Source organism: Brachyhypopomus gauderio, chromosome 3 (genome assembly GCF_052324685.1).
Source record: "Brachyhypopomus gauderio isolate BG-103 chromosome 3, BGAUD_0.2, whole genome shotgun sequence".
In the NCBI taxonomy this organism is placed as follows: domain Eukaryota; kingdom Metazoa; phylum Chordata; class Actinopteri; order Gymnotiformes; family Hypopomidae; genus Brachyhypopomus; species Brachyhypopomus gauderio.
Window position 1 is genome coordinate 15,631,910 of NC_135213.1, and position 21,515 is coordinate 15,653,424.

The following is a 21,515-nucleotide window of genomic DNA, read 5'->3' on the forward strand; positions in this document are numbered from 1 at the left end:
AGACTATAAACCTGTTTGGGTGATGGTCGTGTCTCGTCTTCCACAATCACAATCTACAGTTGGCAATCAGGGTAACCCCCTACAGGGTGTAGAGAGGGTGGAAAAGGAGAGAGAGAGCAAGGGAAGAGAGAGAGAGAGAAAGAGAGAGAGATAGAGAGAGAGAGAGAGAGAGAGACTAAGTTGTGACCGTCATCCATTCTTACTGAGCCCACACTGTGCAAAGGCTGATGGGAATGTTTGGGGCAGAACTGACTGATTGCACGTCATATGAACACACTCACATTTACTTCTAAGCCTTCAAGAGTTATAAAGGAAGAATATAAATGTATAGTGTATGGTATTCATGTATAACGTATGTATAACGTGAGTAAGTGTATGACAGGGTGAGGGATATGTAAGAGGGTACATGAGACTGTGAGTTTATGTGATATCTATATCTATATTTGAACTGCTGTACTTGAGAAGACAAGATGCCTTGTAATGCAGAAATCATTTTTTTAATTGCTTAAAAGTCCATACTGATACAGTAAATGTTGTGGGGGATTTGATGCTAGAGGAGCAGGAGCATTTATTTCCCCTAAGTTGTTAAGGCATATGTATGTGAAAGAGAGGGAGGCAGGGGTAAAAGTGGATGTGAAGGCCACTTCACATCATCCTCTTCTATCAGAAGCTGATTGGATGTCACAAGTGCACCCCGGCAGTGTGTCTCCAGCACTCCTCCTCTCCTGATTATTAACACCTGTGCCTTATTTATCCATCATTAGTTAGCCTTAGTTCCAGTGGTTTCAAAGCTGTCCAAACCAAGCAGGATGTTAAACGTTCAGACTGCAGGGGGGTTTTGATTTAGCGCTTGCTTTACATCTCAAGGTTATTCTGATTTTTCTTCTTTCCTGTAAAGCAAGATTGGATAGATGACCAACATCTATTTTGAACAGCAGCTGATTAGCCACTAGAGACTAAAAAGTTAATAGAATTTTTTTGGCTAAAGTAACAACACTTTGCTGTTTGCTGCTGAATTTCACACATTATCAGCACTACTGGAATGGGAAACCTGGGAAATTACCCTTGCCTTTCAACAAGGACTATGCAAAGGTGCCACGATGACTCTCCAAGCTTGGACCAGTCCATCCCCTTGGCTGTATAGCTTGAATAACTGTTGTATGGGAAACATTCATACAGCTCTGGAATCCTCATTAACTCATTAACCAGCTAGGTCACCTAAGCCAGTGAAGTTGGGGTGCACAGGACCCACCTCTGAAGAATGAAGATTACAGTAACAAAGTATTTTTACTTGTGGGAGCTCAGGCCATCCCCCATACTTCCTGCAATACATATCCTAGAGCCAAGAAGGACCACTCCCAGCCTCCAGAGAGTGTTGCTAACCAGGCAACCAGAGCTTCCAGAGATCACTTCCTATCCCAGCACATCTGTTCTAGAATGGTAATGATATCTCTGTTATGGTTTAATAGACTCAGGAGCACCTGGGAGTTTTATTGATTACCACATGGCCTGAGCCCCCTAAATTCCTATAAACCCCCACTACTCATTAATTTACTAAATGGTTGCCCACTGGATTGGGAGTGGGTACAGGAAGTAATTCTAAACTATTTCCCTTTTCATTATTGACTTTCTATTACACTCTGTTATGGGATAAGAAATCCCATGGCTTGAAAAGCATGGCCACCATCTTCCCTGAGCCTGCAAGAAGATTTTAGCTTGGTCATCAAAGTGAAAGAACCATTGCCACCAGTTACAATGCTGCTTAACATCCATAGAGAGCCACACAATACAGGGGATTGAATCATTCCTCAGGAGTATCAGGATCTTAATGAGGTGTTCTACCACAACACTGTGTCTGTGACTCTGCCAGTGATCTATTCACTGTACTACACCACCTCACTCCTGAATATAGCCCTGTCAGTAAAGGAGATGTCAGCTATGAAGAGACTATGATGCAAGGGTTTTTCTGTCCTTTTACTCCACCTTGCTCAGCAAGTTTTTGGAGGACTGCAACTGTAAATAGATCATTAATGACGTTATGGTGAAGTTTCTCCATTCCATGTGTCTGGTACCATCCACACTGAAGTGCAGTACAAATCTGGTCATGCACTATAGCCTATCCAAAGGACCACCTATGTTCATTGATGAGGATCTCCTTGATATTCTCCATTGTTTCATTACAGGTTACACAAGGGGTACTCATTACGTCGATCGCGATCGAAGGAAGTGTGGGTAGATCGCATGACATTAAAAAGTAGTGGATGAATGACAGGCTATCATCCATCTGCACTGACGGTTGTATTTTGATTGACATACATAGCCAATCTGACGTCTAGGGTTTGACACACACAACCACCAAGCAACACCCCCCCCCCCCCCCCCACCCACCCACCCCACCCGTCAACGATCAACACACATCACACATTGCCGCCACCCCCCGCCGTCAACGATCGACGCATGCCGCTAAAAAATAATTAGGTAGATCTTTCCGACTCGGTCATGTTATAAGTAGCTCGCAAGCTGAAAACGTGTGGGCACCCCTGGGTTACACCAATGATATGCTCATCTACGTAACAAAGCTGAAAGACCAAATTTGTTATATAAATGCTGTCTTAAAAGGTTGTTCAAAGATTGACCATCAAGACAGATGAGGAGATGCATATATAGGACATGCAGGAATGACCTCAGCTGTGTGCTGTGAAGGACTTACAATGCTTCCTGGGTCTTGCCAACTTCTACAGCTACTTCATCAAAAGCTTCAACATGTGGCAGTACCTTGAATTGCCCACTTCAAAACTGTTCCACACAGACTCTCCTGGCTGGTGGCTGACATGAAATTATTTTTCACAATATCTCTAGTCCGGGCTTATACTGACTCATCAAAGCCCTTCACTGTCAAGTGGACACCTCCAAAGTGGGAATAAACGCACTTCTGTCACAGGCAAGGAGATCCACTCAGTTACCTTCTTCTCCAAGAAACTCGTTTCTGTGCAATTAAATTATCACTGCTGTTGGCTGAAAACCTTGTATTCTCGTATCTCATTTTGAAGCTGGCCACAGTGCATAGCCGTTATGATATTCATGAAGGAGTGGAGGCACTAAGTTAAATTGCTACTGACCAAGAAGCAAGAACATTAAAGCAGATAGCTTATCCAGAGTTCATGAACCTGAAACCATATATCCACAGCCTGGTCCCATAGTTCTGTCCATCAGCCTGGGTGTTCCCATCAAAAGGGTTATCAAAAAAGAGATAATGGATACAACAACCAAACCCACCAAAATGTTATATGTACTGGTGAGCCTTTGGAGTTGAGTCATCACCTTGAAGAACACAGGAGTAACTAAGACCCAAGAACCAGTGTCAGTGGTGGTAAACTCTCAGTGTGGACAATCACATGGCCTCCTGCTTGGTGTGTGGTTAGGCCAATTTCCACCTTGGGGTCACTTTGGAACCACTTCCCACTAACATACTATACATAACTTCCGTGGATGAATCATCAGGAAATTTAGTCACAGACCTCCCAAACTCAGAAAGTAAACCTACCATCCTTGTTAACCACTTCTCTAAGGAGGGCATTTATGGGCCATCTGGGTTTGAGTGCAAGTCCTCCATGAGACTAGTGCTATGATCAGGTGGAGAGAGAGATGCAAGAACAAAGCCATTATCTACACTGTTGCTCTGGAGACTGACACAGTGAGTAGCTTAGGGTTCTCTTCTGGGCCAAGTATGCCCATAATTTCCTAATTCATTTGCCTACTGGAATCACACTTGTCCAGTTTGACCTTAGTTATCAGCTGGCCCTGTAACTAAGAACCCTATGGAGAAGCTGTTAAGTCAGTTGGTGATTCATTTAAGGGCAATGACAAGATGTGGGCATCCAACCACACACCCACGATGAGGGGTATCAGGAGACAGAAGACCCAAACTGTCCCAGTCATGGACCCATGCTTCAACTGATTCTCATTCCTCTGCCTTTGGAGCAAGTTGTTTGGGGGAGGTTTGCCCCACCTCCCCTGTTTATTAGCAGCTGTACCTCATTTATGCCTAACGTATTTGTCTTTGTGCATTTAATTCAAAGCCTTATACCTTCCTGTGTGTTTATGCCACACCATATTCATTTCTTTGTGAAGACCTGGTTGTTGTTTTTATTACCTGTTTTGCAGTTACTCTGGTTTATAGTGATACTCACTGAGGTGGACACACAGTGATTCTTTTGTTTCTGAGAATGAGCTAGTCTGCCTGTTTACACTGTGCGGGACACAGCTCGGTGAGGGCAAGCTACATGGCTTTGACAATATGTCAGTAGGTCTGCCCCTTTACTGAGATGTCCATCAACACTGCACTAAGGGCCTGGCATTCGCAAGGGGCAACATTTCAGCTGCCACTATGACAATATGATGTAGCTTCACCAGCGTATGGCTACACAATACATTGTTTGGTCAGTCACTACCACAGAATTTGCCTTTGCTAATCTGATATTGCAAAAAGTCTAACAAATCACTTTTTTATTATGCTCTATAAATATCCTTACCAATCTCAAATATGCTGATCATTGTCCTCCGGGTATTTTGATGAATTGTATTATTCAGAATATCAAACGAGCATAAATAATTTTGGTTAGAAATCTCAAATGACATTTTTTTCCACATTGGGGTTTCACCTAGATATGGCAAAGCATACTGCAATTACAAAATGCAGGAAAATAATCGCAACATAATTTTTGTCCATATCATTTGACTGTACTCTACAGCTAGGGTTAGGAGTCCAGTAGTGATACATCATGACTGCTGACACACCCACCTCCTATATCAACACAAACACACACACACACACACACACACACACACACACACACACACACACACACACACACACACACACAAATACGTGACCTCCTATATCAACTGCATTCCCGCCTTCAGCATCCCATGGTCCTACTTTACCATGGTTCCTTTCCAGCTAATGTGCAGTTAGTAAACAGTTCATTGTGGACTGGAACCGATCCAAAAGACAGACAGCTGTTTACTCTATAAGCAATCATCATCTAGCATCTTTAGCCAGCATTCATAAGGACTGAAGCAAGTCTTCTAAAGCTGCACAAAGTAACAGTAACCTTGAAAATGATTTGGTGCTAATTAAATCCATAACTTCTCCAGTAGGGATGTTTTTCTTTTGAACATGACTAGGTCAGTGGGCCCTTGGAGAAAATGTAATTAACCAGTTAATTAATCGATATGCTGACTGATTGGTTGTTTTTAGTTTTGAGTGTGTATATTATACAGACTCACGTTACATTTAAAGTAATGCAAGTCAGATTTGCATGTTTTGTCATGCGCATGTAACCATGAACAAATGTATATGTCTTGATCCCAGAATCAAAAATCATAATGTGTACATCATTAAACAACTAATACAGTATTTTTGTCCATTTGCTTCTTTAACGTAGTTACAAGAACATTGAAGACAGCTTTAACTGTAGACATGTAAGCTCAGTGAGGCTTAATGTTTCAATGGCATGCAGTCCCCTCCCTTCCCCATACACACCACAGTGGCCTCAGGCCCTCCATCAAAATCAAGTGTTCAGGCACGTGTTCTAATACAAAATCACAGAGAAAAGCAACGACTGATGTGCAGATTTTTCATGATGGTAACTAAACTTCATGCCTCTCTAATGGATATTATAATGCAGAATTTCTTAACATCTTCTGTAAGCAGGACCTGAGAGAGAGAGAGAGAGAGAGAGAGAGAGAGAGAGAGAGAGAGAGAAAGAGACTGTATTTGAACGGAACATCCCTTAGGCAGAGCAGAGAGCAAAGTTCATCCATTTCCATCCATCTGAATACATAAGCAAAATTCTGGAACTACAGCAACTGACCTACATGACTGTCAACAGTTCCCTCTGTCCTACATACCATCACTCACAGCAGCTCAAATCATTATACTGTCATGCACATGATAAAACACAGTAGGAAAAGGATTGAAAGTCAGACTAAGAAAGAAAAGTACATCCAGTCTATATCTCACATGAATGAAAAAAAAATCAATACAGGCTTTTAATTATGCTCTTTTCAGAGCACAAAAACGGCAATCAAGTAAATGACCTACAATGCTTGTTCATCATCGTAATATCTTAGGCAGTACCTCTGTAGTTTTCCCACTCTAAAACCAAGCAGGCTGACACCTAGGCTCTATCTTTCAACCTACAAGATGAACAAGTAATATAACCTAAGAATCCACTTCCCCTAGTCTTCTTCTGAAATTGCTATTTCACACATAACACATAAAAATTATTGCAGTAATTATCTAAAATCAAAACAAGTTTCTGACTATAGTCCAATAGTACTGCCTATACTATATACTGAACAGTCTATGTTAATAGGTTAGATATGACTAAAACATCTCTAAACAGAAAGGGTTCTCCTCAGCCTCTATCCCTCTCCCCTCAGCCTCTCTCTTTATCTCTCTCTCTCCCTCTCTCTCTCTCTTTCCTCAGCCTCTCTCTCTCTCTCCCCTCAGTCTCCATCTCTCTCCCTCTCCCGCTCTCTCTCTCTCTCTCCCCCTGTCTCTTTCCCCTCAATCTCCCCTCCCACTATTGAAGTTGCTCCTTTCCATCTCTGTTAATCTTATTGTGTCTTCCTCCATTTAGCAAACCACACAGCCATGGCTTCAGAGATATGGCCAGTTATTACCCAGATAGACAGAGAGAGAGAGAGAGAGAGAGTGCTTAAGAGGGAGCCAGCAAGCAAGAAAGAGATTACATTTATCTTGTTAACTGTACATTCTGTGTAAAGACATCCACTGAATATATTAACATCAATATTGGTTGAGGTCTCCAAAGACAAAATGCTGGAAAAGCCCTATAGATTTTCCCCTTTTAAGCGCTTGACAAACAAATAAACAATGAAAACATTTTATCACTTTATTCTAACAGAAAATTACAACTAGTATGTATTGAATGTGTGATATGTAGAGGACATACTTACACACATTTGTTTCACAAATGTTTGTTGTTTGTCTTTGAATTTATTAGTCAATATAAACCAAAAGGTGTGTGTTGCCTCATAATGTACATTTGTATATTTACAATTGCCTTCTTAATAGCAATGGGTATCACAGACTATACAAAGCTATAAGGCTCATTTTGAAAATGGGATGTAATACCTAGTAAAGATGATGTTATGCTTGGCAATGACAAAAGATAAAGGTAATTATCATGAACACACTGCAAACTGACAAACATAAAACCCATAACAAATGCACACACAAAAATTATTTTACACAGGAAAATCACCACAGTCCATCAACAACAAATGAAATCAACCCAGTCCTGAATTTCAGAGGGAACTTAGTCTAACATCTTCTCTGCTCTGTCCCACATGACCGACCTCATTAGCCAATTATCAAGCCCTTCAAAAGTTGAATCAGCTATGTAAAGAGTGGGAAACCCTGACCTGTGCAGTGCTGTGGTCTTATATGGCAGGAGTGTGTTTCTGTAAATGGGGCTTACACCATAATGTCCCATTTTCTTTGATGTTACTGCTCAGTGCCACTGCAGCTGGTTTATTCCATTAAGCCTTCAGTGACACAACCACAGGTCAAAGTAATCAGTTTAGCTGTTTGCTAAACAAGACAGCTTAATTACATTGACTCAATTAGCAGAACTAATGTAGGGCCCTCCAAGGGCTGCTCCAATCGGACGAAGTAATTACCCCAGAGATCTGAAGAAGACCCAACCCTCCAGAGAGAGAGCAAGCCAATGAGAGAGAGAGAATGAGAAGGATGACAATGACCACTTTGAGTAATCAACCATAATTAACTTTGAGTCAAAACTATATTGCTAATAATGACTGCTTGATTTCCATCCATACATAGCTAAGGGGAAATGTTATATTAATTTAGTTAGATAGATTACACAATGGCTGACAAGCATGGCTCTGAAATAAAAGAGGATTACTATAGAACATTTGCATAAATGAATGTCCATCCGCATCTCAGAAGTGCACGTGTGTATAGTGAAAACAAGATGTGGGCTTCAACCAAAGTGTACACTTCTGAGTGTGCTAATTTAAGGCGTGTTGCTGTGGTCAGGTATGTGGTCAGGCTTTATGGATGGAAGATGGATGGAAACAGTGATGGCTGTTCCAGAACCTTCCATCATGAACTTCCCACTATACACAAGACAGCTTAGAAAAACTGGCTGTCAAATGCTTGTGAATAATGACATTTCAGCCATTGCCTTGAGTATCTGCTTATTTTAAACTATCATTAACTTCCTGATCAAAATGCTACCATACCCACCCTCAATCTGAATCTCTTTTTATCATGTTATATTAAGGGGCAAAGCAAAATTGTTTAGGGAGTGTCACACATTGCAACATGAGAAACCTCCAAGATTCAAAGCTCAATTTTCTAGGAAATTCATACAGTTCTTCTATAAAACTAAAAGATACACATTCATTCATATGGCAAGCATTCATATTGTGTTGACTAACCATTCACATCTTGGTAGATGACAGTTGCTTGGTGAGCTGTCTTGCTCTTGAACCCATACCTGCCCTCCGAGGGTGACAGTAGTGAGACCAGTGGTCTAGACTGAGGCCATATGATAAGCAAATTATATTTGTGCCAGGGTGGCAACTCAAGAGGGTCCATTCTCACAGTTTCCATGCACAGTGATGAGGAACTCTGTGTGGTTCTGAGTGGGTTTGTGTGTCAATGCTTGCGAATGGCTTGGTACCTGTATAAACAGCTTGAGAGCAGTCAACACTGTCTGAGCTATGGCAGGAAGAAACCTTCCAAAGAGCAGTCCTGCTTCAGTGGAGTCCAGCACCTGGAGAGAGAGACAGCGAAAGGGAGGGGGTTGTTTATTAGTTCCACAGTCCCAACTGAGACTATTTGTTGCCATGGCATTCACACCCAGCTGTTGCTGTGGGTTACACAGCCAGATGGATAGGACACAGAGAGTGCACATTGCTAATCATTAACTTCATCAGCAACAGTACTCTGGCACCTGGCCTGGAAAAGCAACATCTGAAAGATGTTTTTAAAAATACACCTAAATCTCCTTTGCCTCACATATCACGTAGGCCTACTTCTAAGAAAACAAAGCTCTACAAAGCACCAATTCAGATAAATTTTTTTTTAGCAATGACAATATTTTCAATTCCCTGGTACAGATACTGATCTAGATTTTCTTGGTAAATACATTTCCAATGTACTGTAACGTGAACTGTTATGGTTGCCATTTTCCAAAGTTCAATTTATCAAATGTCACACAAAGGTTTCCTTGTTTTTTACAACCAACTCTGACACTAACAAGCCTAACGAATGAGCAGACGTTCAAAGGTGGCAAAATTAAGTGTGCTGTCTGCAGCATTACTGAAACACACACTACGACATTCACAGATGCTCTACATCCAGTGTAAAACGCAAATCAACACTCAGGCAGCCAGCCACAACACACAGCGCCTGCACAGTTTAGTTCGTCAAAGCAGATAGTTGCTGCGATCTTATTTATGAGCGCAAGGGTTAGCGAATGTCAGAAAGATCAATCAGGAAGGTAATTTTGCCAAGGTCTTCCTCTGTTTAGATCACTTCTCGGAACACATGCAAATAAGATAACGTGAGCGATAGGACGGGGTGTTCCCAAACATGTTGGCGGCTCGACGGACGATTTAGCGGCATGCTTTTCATGAGCAACCGCCGCTAAAAGAGAATCTGACAAATGGCGTCATAAGTAAGGGCTGCGCTGACATCATAAAGCAGAAGGATGGGCCTCGGCTCTGGGCGAGAGAGGAGTCCGTAGAGACAGCCAGTGTAGCCGCCGCAGCGCTAAATCAAACGGCCAGTGTGAGGGAAAAGAAAAGATCTCTCTCTCTCTCTCTCTCTCTCTCTCTCTCTCTACCTCTACCTCTCTCTCTCTCTCTCTCTCTCTCTCTACCTCTCTACCTCTCTCAGCCCCCCCCCCCCCCCCCCAACACATGCACACACAAAGCCAACACAAAGAAGGTCTATATATCACCACTAACTGACAAAGTAATCAAGTACACGAGAGCTGACACACTGTCGTCACCGATGGAGTCTTTGGATTTATGTGTCTGTTTATGTTCACCGGAACCAACCGGAATAATTCATTCCACTAAACTTAATCAAATAATTTTTCCTACTCTTGAACTGAACCAAACAACCAATTTAAAGAGGGCTAAAACAAATTAATTTATTTAAATCGAATTATTAATTTTGCTGATACAGATTCAGCAAATCATACGCAACAGCTGAACTACTGAATTAGTCCATATATTTGCTCGGAATAGAAAAGGCAGGAAGTAACAAAAAATCCTACAAATCACAAAAATACAATTTATAGTATTTTACTTCAAAATGCTGTTGTGAAGAATCAAATTATGTACCTGACTAAAACTTCATGATTCATTCCAACTGATTACAAAACACATAAAATAAGCATATTCAGAACACACTGAGTAAAAGCAGACAAACAATTCAACAAATGTCTATCAAACGCAAATGGTTTATTCGCTCCAGGTGGTTATGGCTATGCATATTCTACAAGAGACCATGCGCTGTCTTCACCCGTCTGTCAGAGTGAACCCAGACCTGCCAATCAATGTGCATCACAAGCTCCATGCCCCCGCGTCACTGTCAGAGGGCAGATTTGAGATCAGACACAGAGTCAAAGGGAAAATCAGTCAGCCCTGACATGTGAAAAGAGGATGTTGGTGCTGTCTCTAAATAAGCTGAATGTTAAGGGCCAGAGCATAAGAGCCCAGAGGACAGCAGGCCTTCACACCGTTAAGACACAGAGGCAAATGGACAGCTGGGCATTCCTTGCTCTCTTCCAGGGAAGTAATATGAGAAGTTCTAATTTACATCTATTTAATTGATTTTTATTTAGATCTTATTATTTAGATTTTATTTATTTATTATTTAGATAATTTTATTTTTATTTATTATTTATGCTAAACCATCCAGTTATTATATGATTATAAACAATCTATTAATAGGCCATTAATATGGTTCTATTATAAAGCTTTTATAAACTCATGAAAGTTTCATGAGTCACAGGGTAGAGACACCAACAGGTCAAACATCATCAATGAATAAAGCTGCTATTTCTCTTTTTTATCATGAATCAAACAAGGGAGGAGGAGAGAGTTAAACCAGCCATATAAATTCAAAATGAATGGTTCCTCATGAAGGAAACACACATGCACACACACACACACACACACACACACACACACACAACCTCCATGACATTTATCAGAAAGCACACACTCTGACACTTCCATTTGGAGAGAGTGACTCCAGCAGTTTATAAGAGCAGCTCAAATGAGTGTTTGTGTTTCTATGGCTTTTTGGCAGCAGCTGTGTCCATCACTGGCCTCACGTTGCCAATTACAGCAGCAAAACTCCACATTTTTGCTTTAACATAGCCACATTTCTGCCACTTCTAACGATACTCAAACTCTTTGTGGACTTTTGGACTGTCAGGGTGTGTTCAAAATGCAGGCATGGTTCCTTTGCAGGGACAAGCTTGCATAAAGCTCTTCAGCAGGTTGCATTATTATGTTTAGATGCACTTGTATCCGTGTCATTTAGAATTTTAATATATACAACACATCTGCTGATTTTTTTTTATCAAATTAGAGGGAATGCATTTGGAAATAGAAATGTCATTTTAGATTAATACTTTATGCTGCTAAATATAGAACTGAACTTCAGTAAGTCCTCAGATAAATTAAATACTCAATCCTCATTGAAATTAAGTGATTCATTGTGCCATATATACCCATTTAATCAAAACCACTGGCTATAGTTTAAATGTATATGTTATGTTATGAGAAGGGGCTATTTTAACAATGACATAAAAGCTTCCGGTTATGAGCAGCTGTTGGTAAATAAATTCTGACTGAAGTGGAAAATGAAAAGACTCCTAACCTCTTCTCCTCTCCCTTCCTCTCCTCTCCTAGAGCTCGTCAGAGTTAAGAACGGCCATTGCTCTGTGTGTGTGTGTGTGTGTGTGTGTGTGTGTGTGTGTGTGTGTGTGTGTGTGTGTGTGTGTGTGTGTGTGTGTGTGTGTGTGTTTCCTGGCTTTAGAGAGGAGGTTTTTTCAGTGGAATTTTCAGCAGTGACGGTTGGTCACTCTCATTCTCAACTCTCTGAAGACCCACTCTGTCTCTCATGTCTCTTACATTAGTATACAGTATGCCAGACCCTTGAAAGAAAAACACTCAATTTGAAAGAAAACACAATTACGATGCATAATTTGATGAAACCATTTACATGGCAATACGAAAGCGATAAAACACTTCAAACTGGGAAAATGTATGATACATGGAACTAGTGTATTGTACATTCTGAGTGGGGAGGAAGCGAGAAACCTACAGAACCTCAGGGTACCTTTTTGGAGTCATATTTATGTAATCTGCGCATTAAACAGCATAATATTTGTAAACTTAATTTATCATAAATTGAAAGTCACAAATTACTAAGATGAATCATATTTTATGGTATTGTATTATTTGAAACATAACAATATATTGAATCATGGGCTTACAAATTGAAGTACTAAGATGCATTGAGTCACCCACTGCGTGAGGTTTACACGCATACATGTACTTACACCAGCTGCTATATATTGCTTTAAAGAGCTGTGCCTGAACGAAAGAAAAAAGAAAAACATGAATGAAGGGTGGAGTGAGGGAGGGAGAGGGGGACGAGGGGTCAACAGTCAGCCTGTGTCCCTCAGACCTCCACCGTGGCAGCACACTGCGGTGTCTGAGACAGCTCTGGGCTCAGCTGTGAGCCACTCTGACTCCTCCTCTCTCTGAGACTCCCCAGTCAGCAGAAATTCAATTAAGGAGAACCACTTAGGCAAGTTCCAGCAGGGTCACGTACGATCCATTAAAGCGACGTGTATCGTGACAAAAAAGCTGCATGAGAAATATAATTTACTGCATAAAAACTACACATCTGCAAGGAGGAGGGGAGACAGAGAGATGCTGTTTGTTATGGGCTGAAATTAGCTCATCTATGGATTTACTGGTTTCCTTTAATGGAATTAATTCAATTAAGGCAAACAGGAAAAGTGTCACAAGCTGTAATTGATCCGAGCAAAGCTGCAGTTCTCTGAGACTGATGTGAGGCTTGGCCAGGACACTTGGCTATGACGCATTCACAGAGTAACGATGGCAATGGCATGGCTGGAAATCCAGCATCCATTCTGAGACCAAAGTCAGGCACTTTCTATGAGCAATCAGAATGGGCACTGTGACAGGAAAAACAAAGGCTGTATAAACAAAACATAAAGAACCACGGGGCTGCAGTTACATTTTCTTAAAAAGGACTATACTCCAAATACAGTGACATATTGTATAAAGTTCTTGATACATCCCCTTGGACACCAGTGGAAATGACCGGTTTGGTAACATACCTCAGGTATAGAGCATGTGTTTCTAAAACAAGGTCTGCATTATAAATGTGGAAAAATAATGTTTTAGAATTGGTTGTTCTCTGGGTTTTCAATGATGGTGCTGAATCTGTAGGCATGTTCTTTTTCTGACAGATTACTAAACATGACCTTTTGATGCAATTACTAGCATGGCTTCCTTCCCTCTTTGCAGCTATGGCCACTCTCTTGAATAATGAGGTTGGTTTAAGCAATGATATCATTGCTGAAAAGTTTGTTTTCACTGGGGACTATGAGGAGAATAAATATAAAACTGTGTAATTTAAGAATATTTTGATGATACCATATATATATATTTTGATGATACCATTTGATGATACCATATACCATATATATGTATATATATATTCAAATGTAAACTATATATATATATATATATATATATATATATATATATATATATATATATATATATATATATATATATGTATATGTGTGTGTGTGTGTGTGTGTAGTTTAAATTTGTCCTATTGAAGTGTCACAAGCAAACAACAAGCAGGAACAATTACTGACACAGACTTGCTTTCATTTAAAAGATCATTAACACTGGTTCTAGCTAAATCGTAGCTAGTCCAAGAGCTAAGCTATATTTGACATATCCTAGTATCCGCAGACAGCACTCAGTACATACTGTATGTCCATGCAGTAATATGCAAAACAGTATCCAATATACATCAAATACAAACTGTGAGGTCACTTGAATGTACAAATTCACCACCATTTCATGACGGGATGCAGTATAGCACAACATAAAGCTTTGGTCACATGCTGGAATTTAGGCTGAAGTAGCAGTCATCTAGTCATCTAGGTGTCTTTCACATACTGGTAAATTATTGTATTATGCATTGTATACTGATTTGGGGCCCAACCAGTACACAAACAGTATGCAGCAGTATATTTTGAACACAGCATTACTCTTAAACTACAAACAGGAAATCATACTTATGTTATCTTTTGACAAAGACAATCTGTTTCCTGATAATTCCCACAACCACAGCGCCCCCCTCAGACGAACGTGGGTCGCAGGCTCCCACCTACAGCGGGCACTCTATACAGTGGCTGAGGTTTCATCAAATCACTGATTATTAAAACACAGCAGACCCAGACACATGGGCTCACCTAACTAAATCCAGTTAGAAACAATCACAGCGCCACTCACAGCCACAGTGGAGCTAACAGTGATCAGAACTGGGCCTTCTGCAGTGAACAGTCTATCCAGCCAGAGCATGTTGTGTTAAACGTTTTAGTGCAGCGTTGTTAATTTATATATTTTTATACACTAGAACTTTTTTTTATCTGTATAATCCAAACAGTGCACAGCAACTGTTCCTGTTTCATGCTCAAATGTTATAGGAGATGGAACTGTTTCAACATGAAAGTGGTTTTTTCCAGGAATCATTGCGTTTCACTGGTGTGACTCAGTAAGTGATTGATGAGGAGACCAGCCGATTCTGCAGTCACACTGCACCGGATCCAGAGGTCATTCTGAAACTCAGGACTGCCCTAACCAAGACACGTGCACATTACTGAGTCTCAATTCATAAGAATGTTTTTCATTGTTTAACAAAAATCAATTCAAATATATCCATATTTGGTCATTAATGCCTGGAAATATACAAATTTAAGATTGCATCCACACATCACTACAGCAGGTATGCAGCAGGCTCTCTCTCTCTCTCTCTCTCTCTCTCTCTCTCTCTCCTTCTGTTAATCAGGATGTGTCCTACTTGTTTTTATTAATTAAAGCTTCCTTTATTAATTGAAGTACAATTAACCTTAAACAAACTCAAGCAGAACCATTTTATTGTGTTTGGCACCCATGTGCTATAACCTAGTCTAAATGATCAATTATAGCGAGCCCTGAGTGGATTTGTTTAAAAACAAAATCACCAATAACTACTAAACATCTCCCAGGGGAAAACCTTCTAATTAACATCAACATAAATGGAGACAAACACAACAGATGGGAAGGAAGCAGACATTGTGTATTGTAAACTTTTCAATCGACACAGTGAATGAGCACATATAGGAAACAGTATTGCTGAGTGAAAAATCAGGTGGCAGATTTTAATGGGCAATAGTTATCGCCTCATTAGGCAGCAGGGGGCTTGTGTGGTTCACCCTATGCCATGGATTTTGCAAGAGGCTTTTTTCTTTCTTAAGATTACTGAATATCTGAGCTGTCCAAATAGGTTTAATGAGCTGAAGTAGGAGGTGTGCGCTCCCTAACTAAAAAATATACTAATTAGTAGTTAAAGTACTAACTGACAGTGTGACATGATTAAGTAATGATGTAGGGTCAAGGGGTGTAATGCTGGTTTCCATGTTCACGCACTAACGACTCTAAAGATTTGCACTAAAGATTTGCTTCTAGAAAAAAAATTAAACAGGCCTGCAGAAGTAGGTTGCGAATGAGTTCACACGCACATGAAGCGCATACACACACACACACACACACACAACAGAAAAAAAGTGTTATTAGGTGGGATATAATGTTATTAAGTATAAAATCTCATTCTGTCTGTAATAAAGCATGCAAAACAGCAATTAAATATCCAGTATTCATTATGCTAATGTTATTTACTAATTGCCCAAACAAACTCTGAAGCGCTTATTGTGGTGCTCATACGTAATTTCTTAGTTTAAATAAACAAATAAATGTAGTAACTTCAGACCCAAGTTAATTCCAAATGCAGTGCAGTACTGCACACAAAAATGTTAGTTTCATTAAACGTGTACTGTATGACAGTATTAAAAGAAAATGAAACTAGGCTATCCTAACAAATAGAACATTGTAAACATTCTAATAATGCATTAATACATTGTTGCACAATTTAGTAAAGAATCTGGAAAATGCCATTCATATCACCGAAAACTATAGACTACCGCTATATTTTCGAGCAGACTGGCTATCCGTACTTTACCTTCTACTACTACACTGTATTTATGCTGCCATCTTCTGGTTAATTGCGTAAATTCAATATTGTGTCAACGTTCGTATTGTATAATAACAGAAAAATGCAGAGCAACATTTTCTTAACAACAAAAAAGACAAAGCCTGGCAAAAGACGAAAATAAACACAAAGTCTGACTTTTACAATAAAAACTCAAATGCCTTCTGCAAAAGATCACAAACATCAGTACAAGCCGCGTTAAAAAAGTCCCGTGTGCCATGTAACACCTGGTAAAACTGCTAATCTGAGCAAAACCATATAGAGTTCCACATAGCAAAACCCTAGACATTTGTCGGTTCCGAGACTAAAAGTAGGCAAATAACCTAATGAAGTTGCAAAATAATATGTTGGGCGTTTCTTACAATTATTATAATAAATTAATAATAGCAAAATTAACTTTTGGATTCAGACCAGAGACCGTATAAAAAACTACAAGTACAAGCAAACGTTGTGTTCCGTGAAGCGTCACGACTCCGGTGACGTCACCCATCACGTGTGTATCCTCGCCAATACGCTGAGCTACAATTAGTGACGTTAGAAGAGAGTTTCTAGCGCTAGTTCAGCTTCCGATACAAAGATCATGTAGCTGGCGAGCAGGCGAGCTAGCTGTGCAAGAGACATATATGTGCTGTATAACATTTTGAATTATTGTCTACTAGCTTAGCACGGAAAATGGTTCCACGTTTTGTTAAACTTTAAGTAACTATTTTAGTTGTCAAATCGATTCATGATTTTCATCTGGGGAACAGGGGAGTACTTGAACTACGTCGTGTTGAGGGTTCTGGTGGTCGATTGGGTATGACGTAGCTGTTAATCCCCTAATTCGTAGGTAGTCTGGGGATGGCTATCTAGATCAAACGCCTACTAGAAACCTCTTAAATAAAGGCAATGAATACACCCTATACAAGTACATGCTTAGTGCACCGTGGTCAGACGATGTCTAGGGCAGTGATGTGTCTGTGTGTTCTGTGCGGGTTACCTGCCTCGGGGAAATCCAGACTAACGCAGGCGGTACCTGGTTACGTTCAGAAGCGCGGGTGGCGCACCTTAGTTTTATCATATGATGAGTTAATACCAGAGGACGCCTTCGACCTCAACACTTCTGTGGGTGACGATGAAGACAGATCAAACAGGGTAAGGCATTATGGAAAGTTGCGCACGGATAAATACAAAACCACTTCTGCTCATATTCTACATGCATACATACATAAATACATACAATCCAATAACACAGTTATCCTGTACAGAGTAAAAAAAAGCCAAATCTGGAAAATAAACGTGTAGGTTACAAGTGAGGAATAATATTCTGATTATGTTTATTGTACACCAGCAAACCAGATGGAAGCATCACAGGCAGCTTGTGTTGGCCTGTCTAGAGAGTTTCCTGCAGGACCCTGGTGCCCCCCGCCCAGGTCAGCCTGAGGGAGGATTGTGGGAGCGTTTTATCTTGGCAGTCCACCAGCAAGACGTCCGATCTGCACTACAGAACTCCTCTCAACCAGCACGCCTTGTACTGCTGCTGGATGACAACTTCTACTATCAAAGCATGAGATATGAAGTGTACCAACTTGCCCGAAAGTGTAGGTACAATAACAGCTCTGATGTAACCTTGGTGGTCTTATTGATCTAACTTGATGTCTCACAGAAATGAGCGTCTTCTCAGCTTTAGTGGAACACGTTTTAACCAAATGTACATGCATAGGATTTCTCCAAAGGCATTGTGGCTGTAAGGGCAGCGTGCAATTGTGGAACAAAGATCACTTTAACAGTCTAATAATTATTTTGCTTTTGAGAAACCGGAGCCCCATTCCATTGTTCATTGTGCATGTTTGCATCTTTATACAACTACATTTGAAAGGGGCAAGCATATTAATGTCTATTGCTCTCTCATTGCCTGCAGACTCAGTTGGTTTCTGCCAAGTGTACCTGCATTGTCCTGTGGAAGAGTGTCTGCATAGAAATCAGGCCAGAGGACTACCAGTGTCAGATGAGACCATCATAGAGATGTCCAAACGTATAGAGCCTCCAAACAGAGCGAAAAACCACTGGGAACAAAACACTCTTACCCTGAGCAGTACAGAAGACTTCACAGACACTAATATGTAGGTATACACAATTGTTATTCACAATTATTCCCCACACCTGTGGTGGACCCCTCCACTGAGCTTTTTACTGGAGTGCAATTTGATTGGTTCTTTTAAGCTCAAGCTCGTAGAAAGTGACTGTCATCTCTGTGTCTGTCCATAAAGGTAAAATAAATAACAATAAAGTTTTCTTATTTTTTTTATTTTGGTTTTCTTTTCTGGTTTTCTTAGTCAAAACCTGCTGCTGCTGTTGTCCACAGCAATGGAAAACCCATTGAGTCCAGTTCAGGATGACTCAGCACAGAGGGTAGGAGGCGCCTTGCGGTTTAACCTGCTTACAGCCAGACGTGCTCCTGCCAGAACGTTGGCTAATGGCATTTTAAATAATATTAATCATAACATATTAAGAAAAGTCAAGGTAAACATATGCATACTTAGAAGTTAAATTCTGAAAACTGGGGCAGTTTAGTGATTGCCCTGCTCTGACACACCTACTAAACCTTTCAAATACCAGATTTGATTTAAATCAGGTATGTGAGCAGTGAACTCACTAAACCACACTGGTCTCCAGCTCTCCAGAACTGTGACCCTGTACTAAAGTCTCAGTTTATTTATCTCCCTGTCACACAGGAGGCAGACAGAGAACAGTGTGCCTCAAGTGTGGTGCACCAGGCTGACCAGGCCTGCAGGAGACTGGTGGCTCAGACTATGCAGCTGGCAAGAGGTATCCATCGTGTTTTCCAGTCCAGGAGGACATATGACACTAACATTGCATTACATGCATGCATGTATCACCATAGAAACACATTAACCAATCAGCTTTCTTCTACCATAACCACAGAAATATAAGACATACTGCTTATCCAGTTCCTTTTGACTCACAGCAGCAGCAGCTGTAAGTCAGCCATGTATACACCATAGCAAATGACAGTGTTGTAGGTTTTGACCATTATGGTTTCACCATAATGAAAACAGCCATTTAAGCACTATTAAAGGTTAATTTAGGACATTTCAGAAATAAACTTTTTTTTCTACTCCATGTCAAAAACACACAAGTGCATATAATAACAGTTTTCTCCAGCTGATGTGCCAATACCTCTGTCTCATCCTTCAAGAGAATAAAGTGTCCCGGGAGGTCCTGAGTGGCCTGGCGAGAGATTTGAGTGAGCAGAAGGGTCGTTTCCTGCAGGAGCTGAGGAGGCATGTTCTCCAGGGACCACCCAGCCGCGTAGGAGAACCCCTGGATGTGGAGCGTCTGGTGAGCAGAGCCATGGGAGCGTTTGAGCAGGAGATAGACGATGTGTTGCAGAGACATGCCATTGATTCCAGAGCACAATCGACCTGAGAGCACGTCTCAAAGCACCTCACCTCCACAAAGGCTTAATTTTTCATTACAGTGGAAAGGTTAGGGCACCCAGTCAGGGCCTAGAAATATTCTGAAGATAATTATCATTCATCATAGTATTATTTTTTTGTTCTTGCTCATTGTTAATACAAGTTTATGTTACCCCGTCCCAGGCATTCAATCCCCTCGGGGCATCATGACGCATGACTATTGCATGTACAGCTTTGCAATGTTTACATTTTTGGAATTTGTTTCAATGAAATTAGTTCACATCTTACATTAATTATACTACTGTTATATAGTAAAAAAGTTTATATATATATATATATATATATATATATATATATATATATATATATATATATATTCATTATTTATTGTAATTTACAGTAATTATAAAATATTACTTATTCATAAATAAGGCCAATATTACACATATAATTTGTACAAATGTACAAATGAGGAAGTCTGAAACATTTTTTTGGATTCAGTGAGCAAAAATGCATAATAAACTGACAAGATGCAAAATCACTGTTGACCAGTGATAGTTTTTATACATAAACACTTTATTATATATAAATAAATAAATCATCAGCCATGAGTTGGTGTTCTTTCTTTAATTGTTTTTTGCAAAATCAGAGTTTAGTTGAAATTAAGGTGAGCACAAGTAGCACTGTTTTTCTTACAAGAAATTCTGGATAGTTCTTGAGCTTTAGTTATTTCTTTCTCGTTTTTTGTGTTCCTCTGACTAGTTACAAAAGTAACCTTGTCCTTGATACTACATTAAACATTTACTTCAACCTCACACACATCAACTTCACATTTGATGATGCTTCCAAATGCATTTATCAAACCCTTCAAGAAGTTCTATTCTAAATCCATCTTCTAATATAAAAAGATTAAAACTTTGCTGCATGTAACAGAATTTCATCCGAATTACAATTTATATCTGCAATCATCTCTAAAGCCAGAATTCTGAAATCAGAAGATTAGCTAAGAAAGTCTGTATAGTTGGCAATATCGACTTCCCTGATGTCCATTCTTACAAAATCTTGAAACCTCAGTTATTTACAAAATATACCAAAGTAAATAAAAAAAATAACACTGTAGGATATAATAAATTATGCAAAAGGCCTCATCATATTACATTTTACTAGAACCTTTGAATGGTAAATGTAGAAACAATAGCTTGAGTACAACTTGAAGACAAGATATATATATAGATGGCCATATATATAACCAAACACTGCAGACCAATATTGGCATAAATATGTAAAAATTTGGAAACAATTTCTCATCTTCTAAATAAATAAAAGTTATCAAAAGGCAAAAACACAAGAAATTATAAGGGTTTTGTTTGGGGTTTGCAAACTAACCACTTTTAGTGTTTACATGACTATATTACATCGGACAGTGTCTGAACTTTGGGAGGGTGTGCAAATTTGAAAAAAAAAAGCTCAACATTGTCTAAAGAGTGGGAGCTTCCACAGCAAGCACATATGTGCATATATTACAATTTTAATCTCGGGCGTATTCAAATTATAGCCCTCAAGGTTGACGTACTTGCTTTTCCACTCTCAGAAGGATGCATGGTGGTGTGGCCAACCACAAACAAACCTATTCAATAACCTACAGTCACAAC

General features: G+C 39.9%; 1 protein-coding gene across 3 annotated transcripts in view; it reads left to right on the forward strand.

Annotated features, from left to right (window-relative positions):
• Positions 1-21,373, forward strand: part of pstk (phosphoseryl-tRNA kinase) — a 28,874-nt gene extending 7,501 nt beyond the window's left edge. Inside the window, exons 2-7 of one of the 3 annotated variants that reach the window (XM_076999814.1) lie at positions 14,883-17,578; positions 17,775-18,024; positions 18,345-18,546; positions 18,760-18,835; positions 19,159-19,252; positions 19,644-21,373. In XM_076999814.1, the coding sequence (XP_076855929.1) occupies positions 17,333-17,578; positions 17,775-18,024; positions 18,345-18,546; positions 18,760-18,835; positions 19,159-19,252; positions 19,644-19,873 (1,098 nt within the window). In that variant the 5' untranslated portion in view covers positions 14,883-17,332 and the 3' untranslated portion in view covers positions 19,874-21,373. Of the gene's footprint in view, positions 1-14,851; positions 17,579-17,774; positions 18,025-18,344; positions 18,547-18,759; positions 18,836-19,158; positions 19,253-19,643 lie in introns of those variants that run through there. The other 2 variants (XM_076999815.1, XM_076999816.1) reach the window with 2 other exon arrangements.
• The last annotated feature ends 142 nt before the right edge of the window (positions 21,374-21,515 follow it).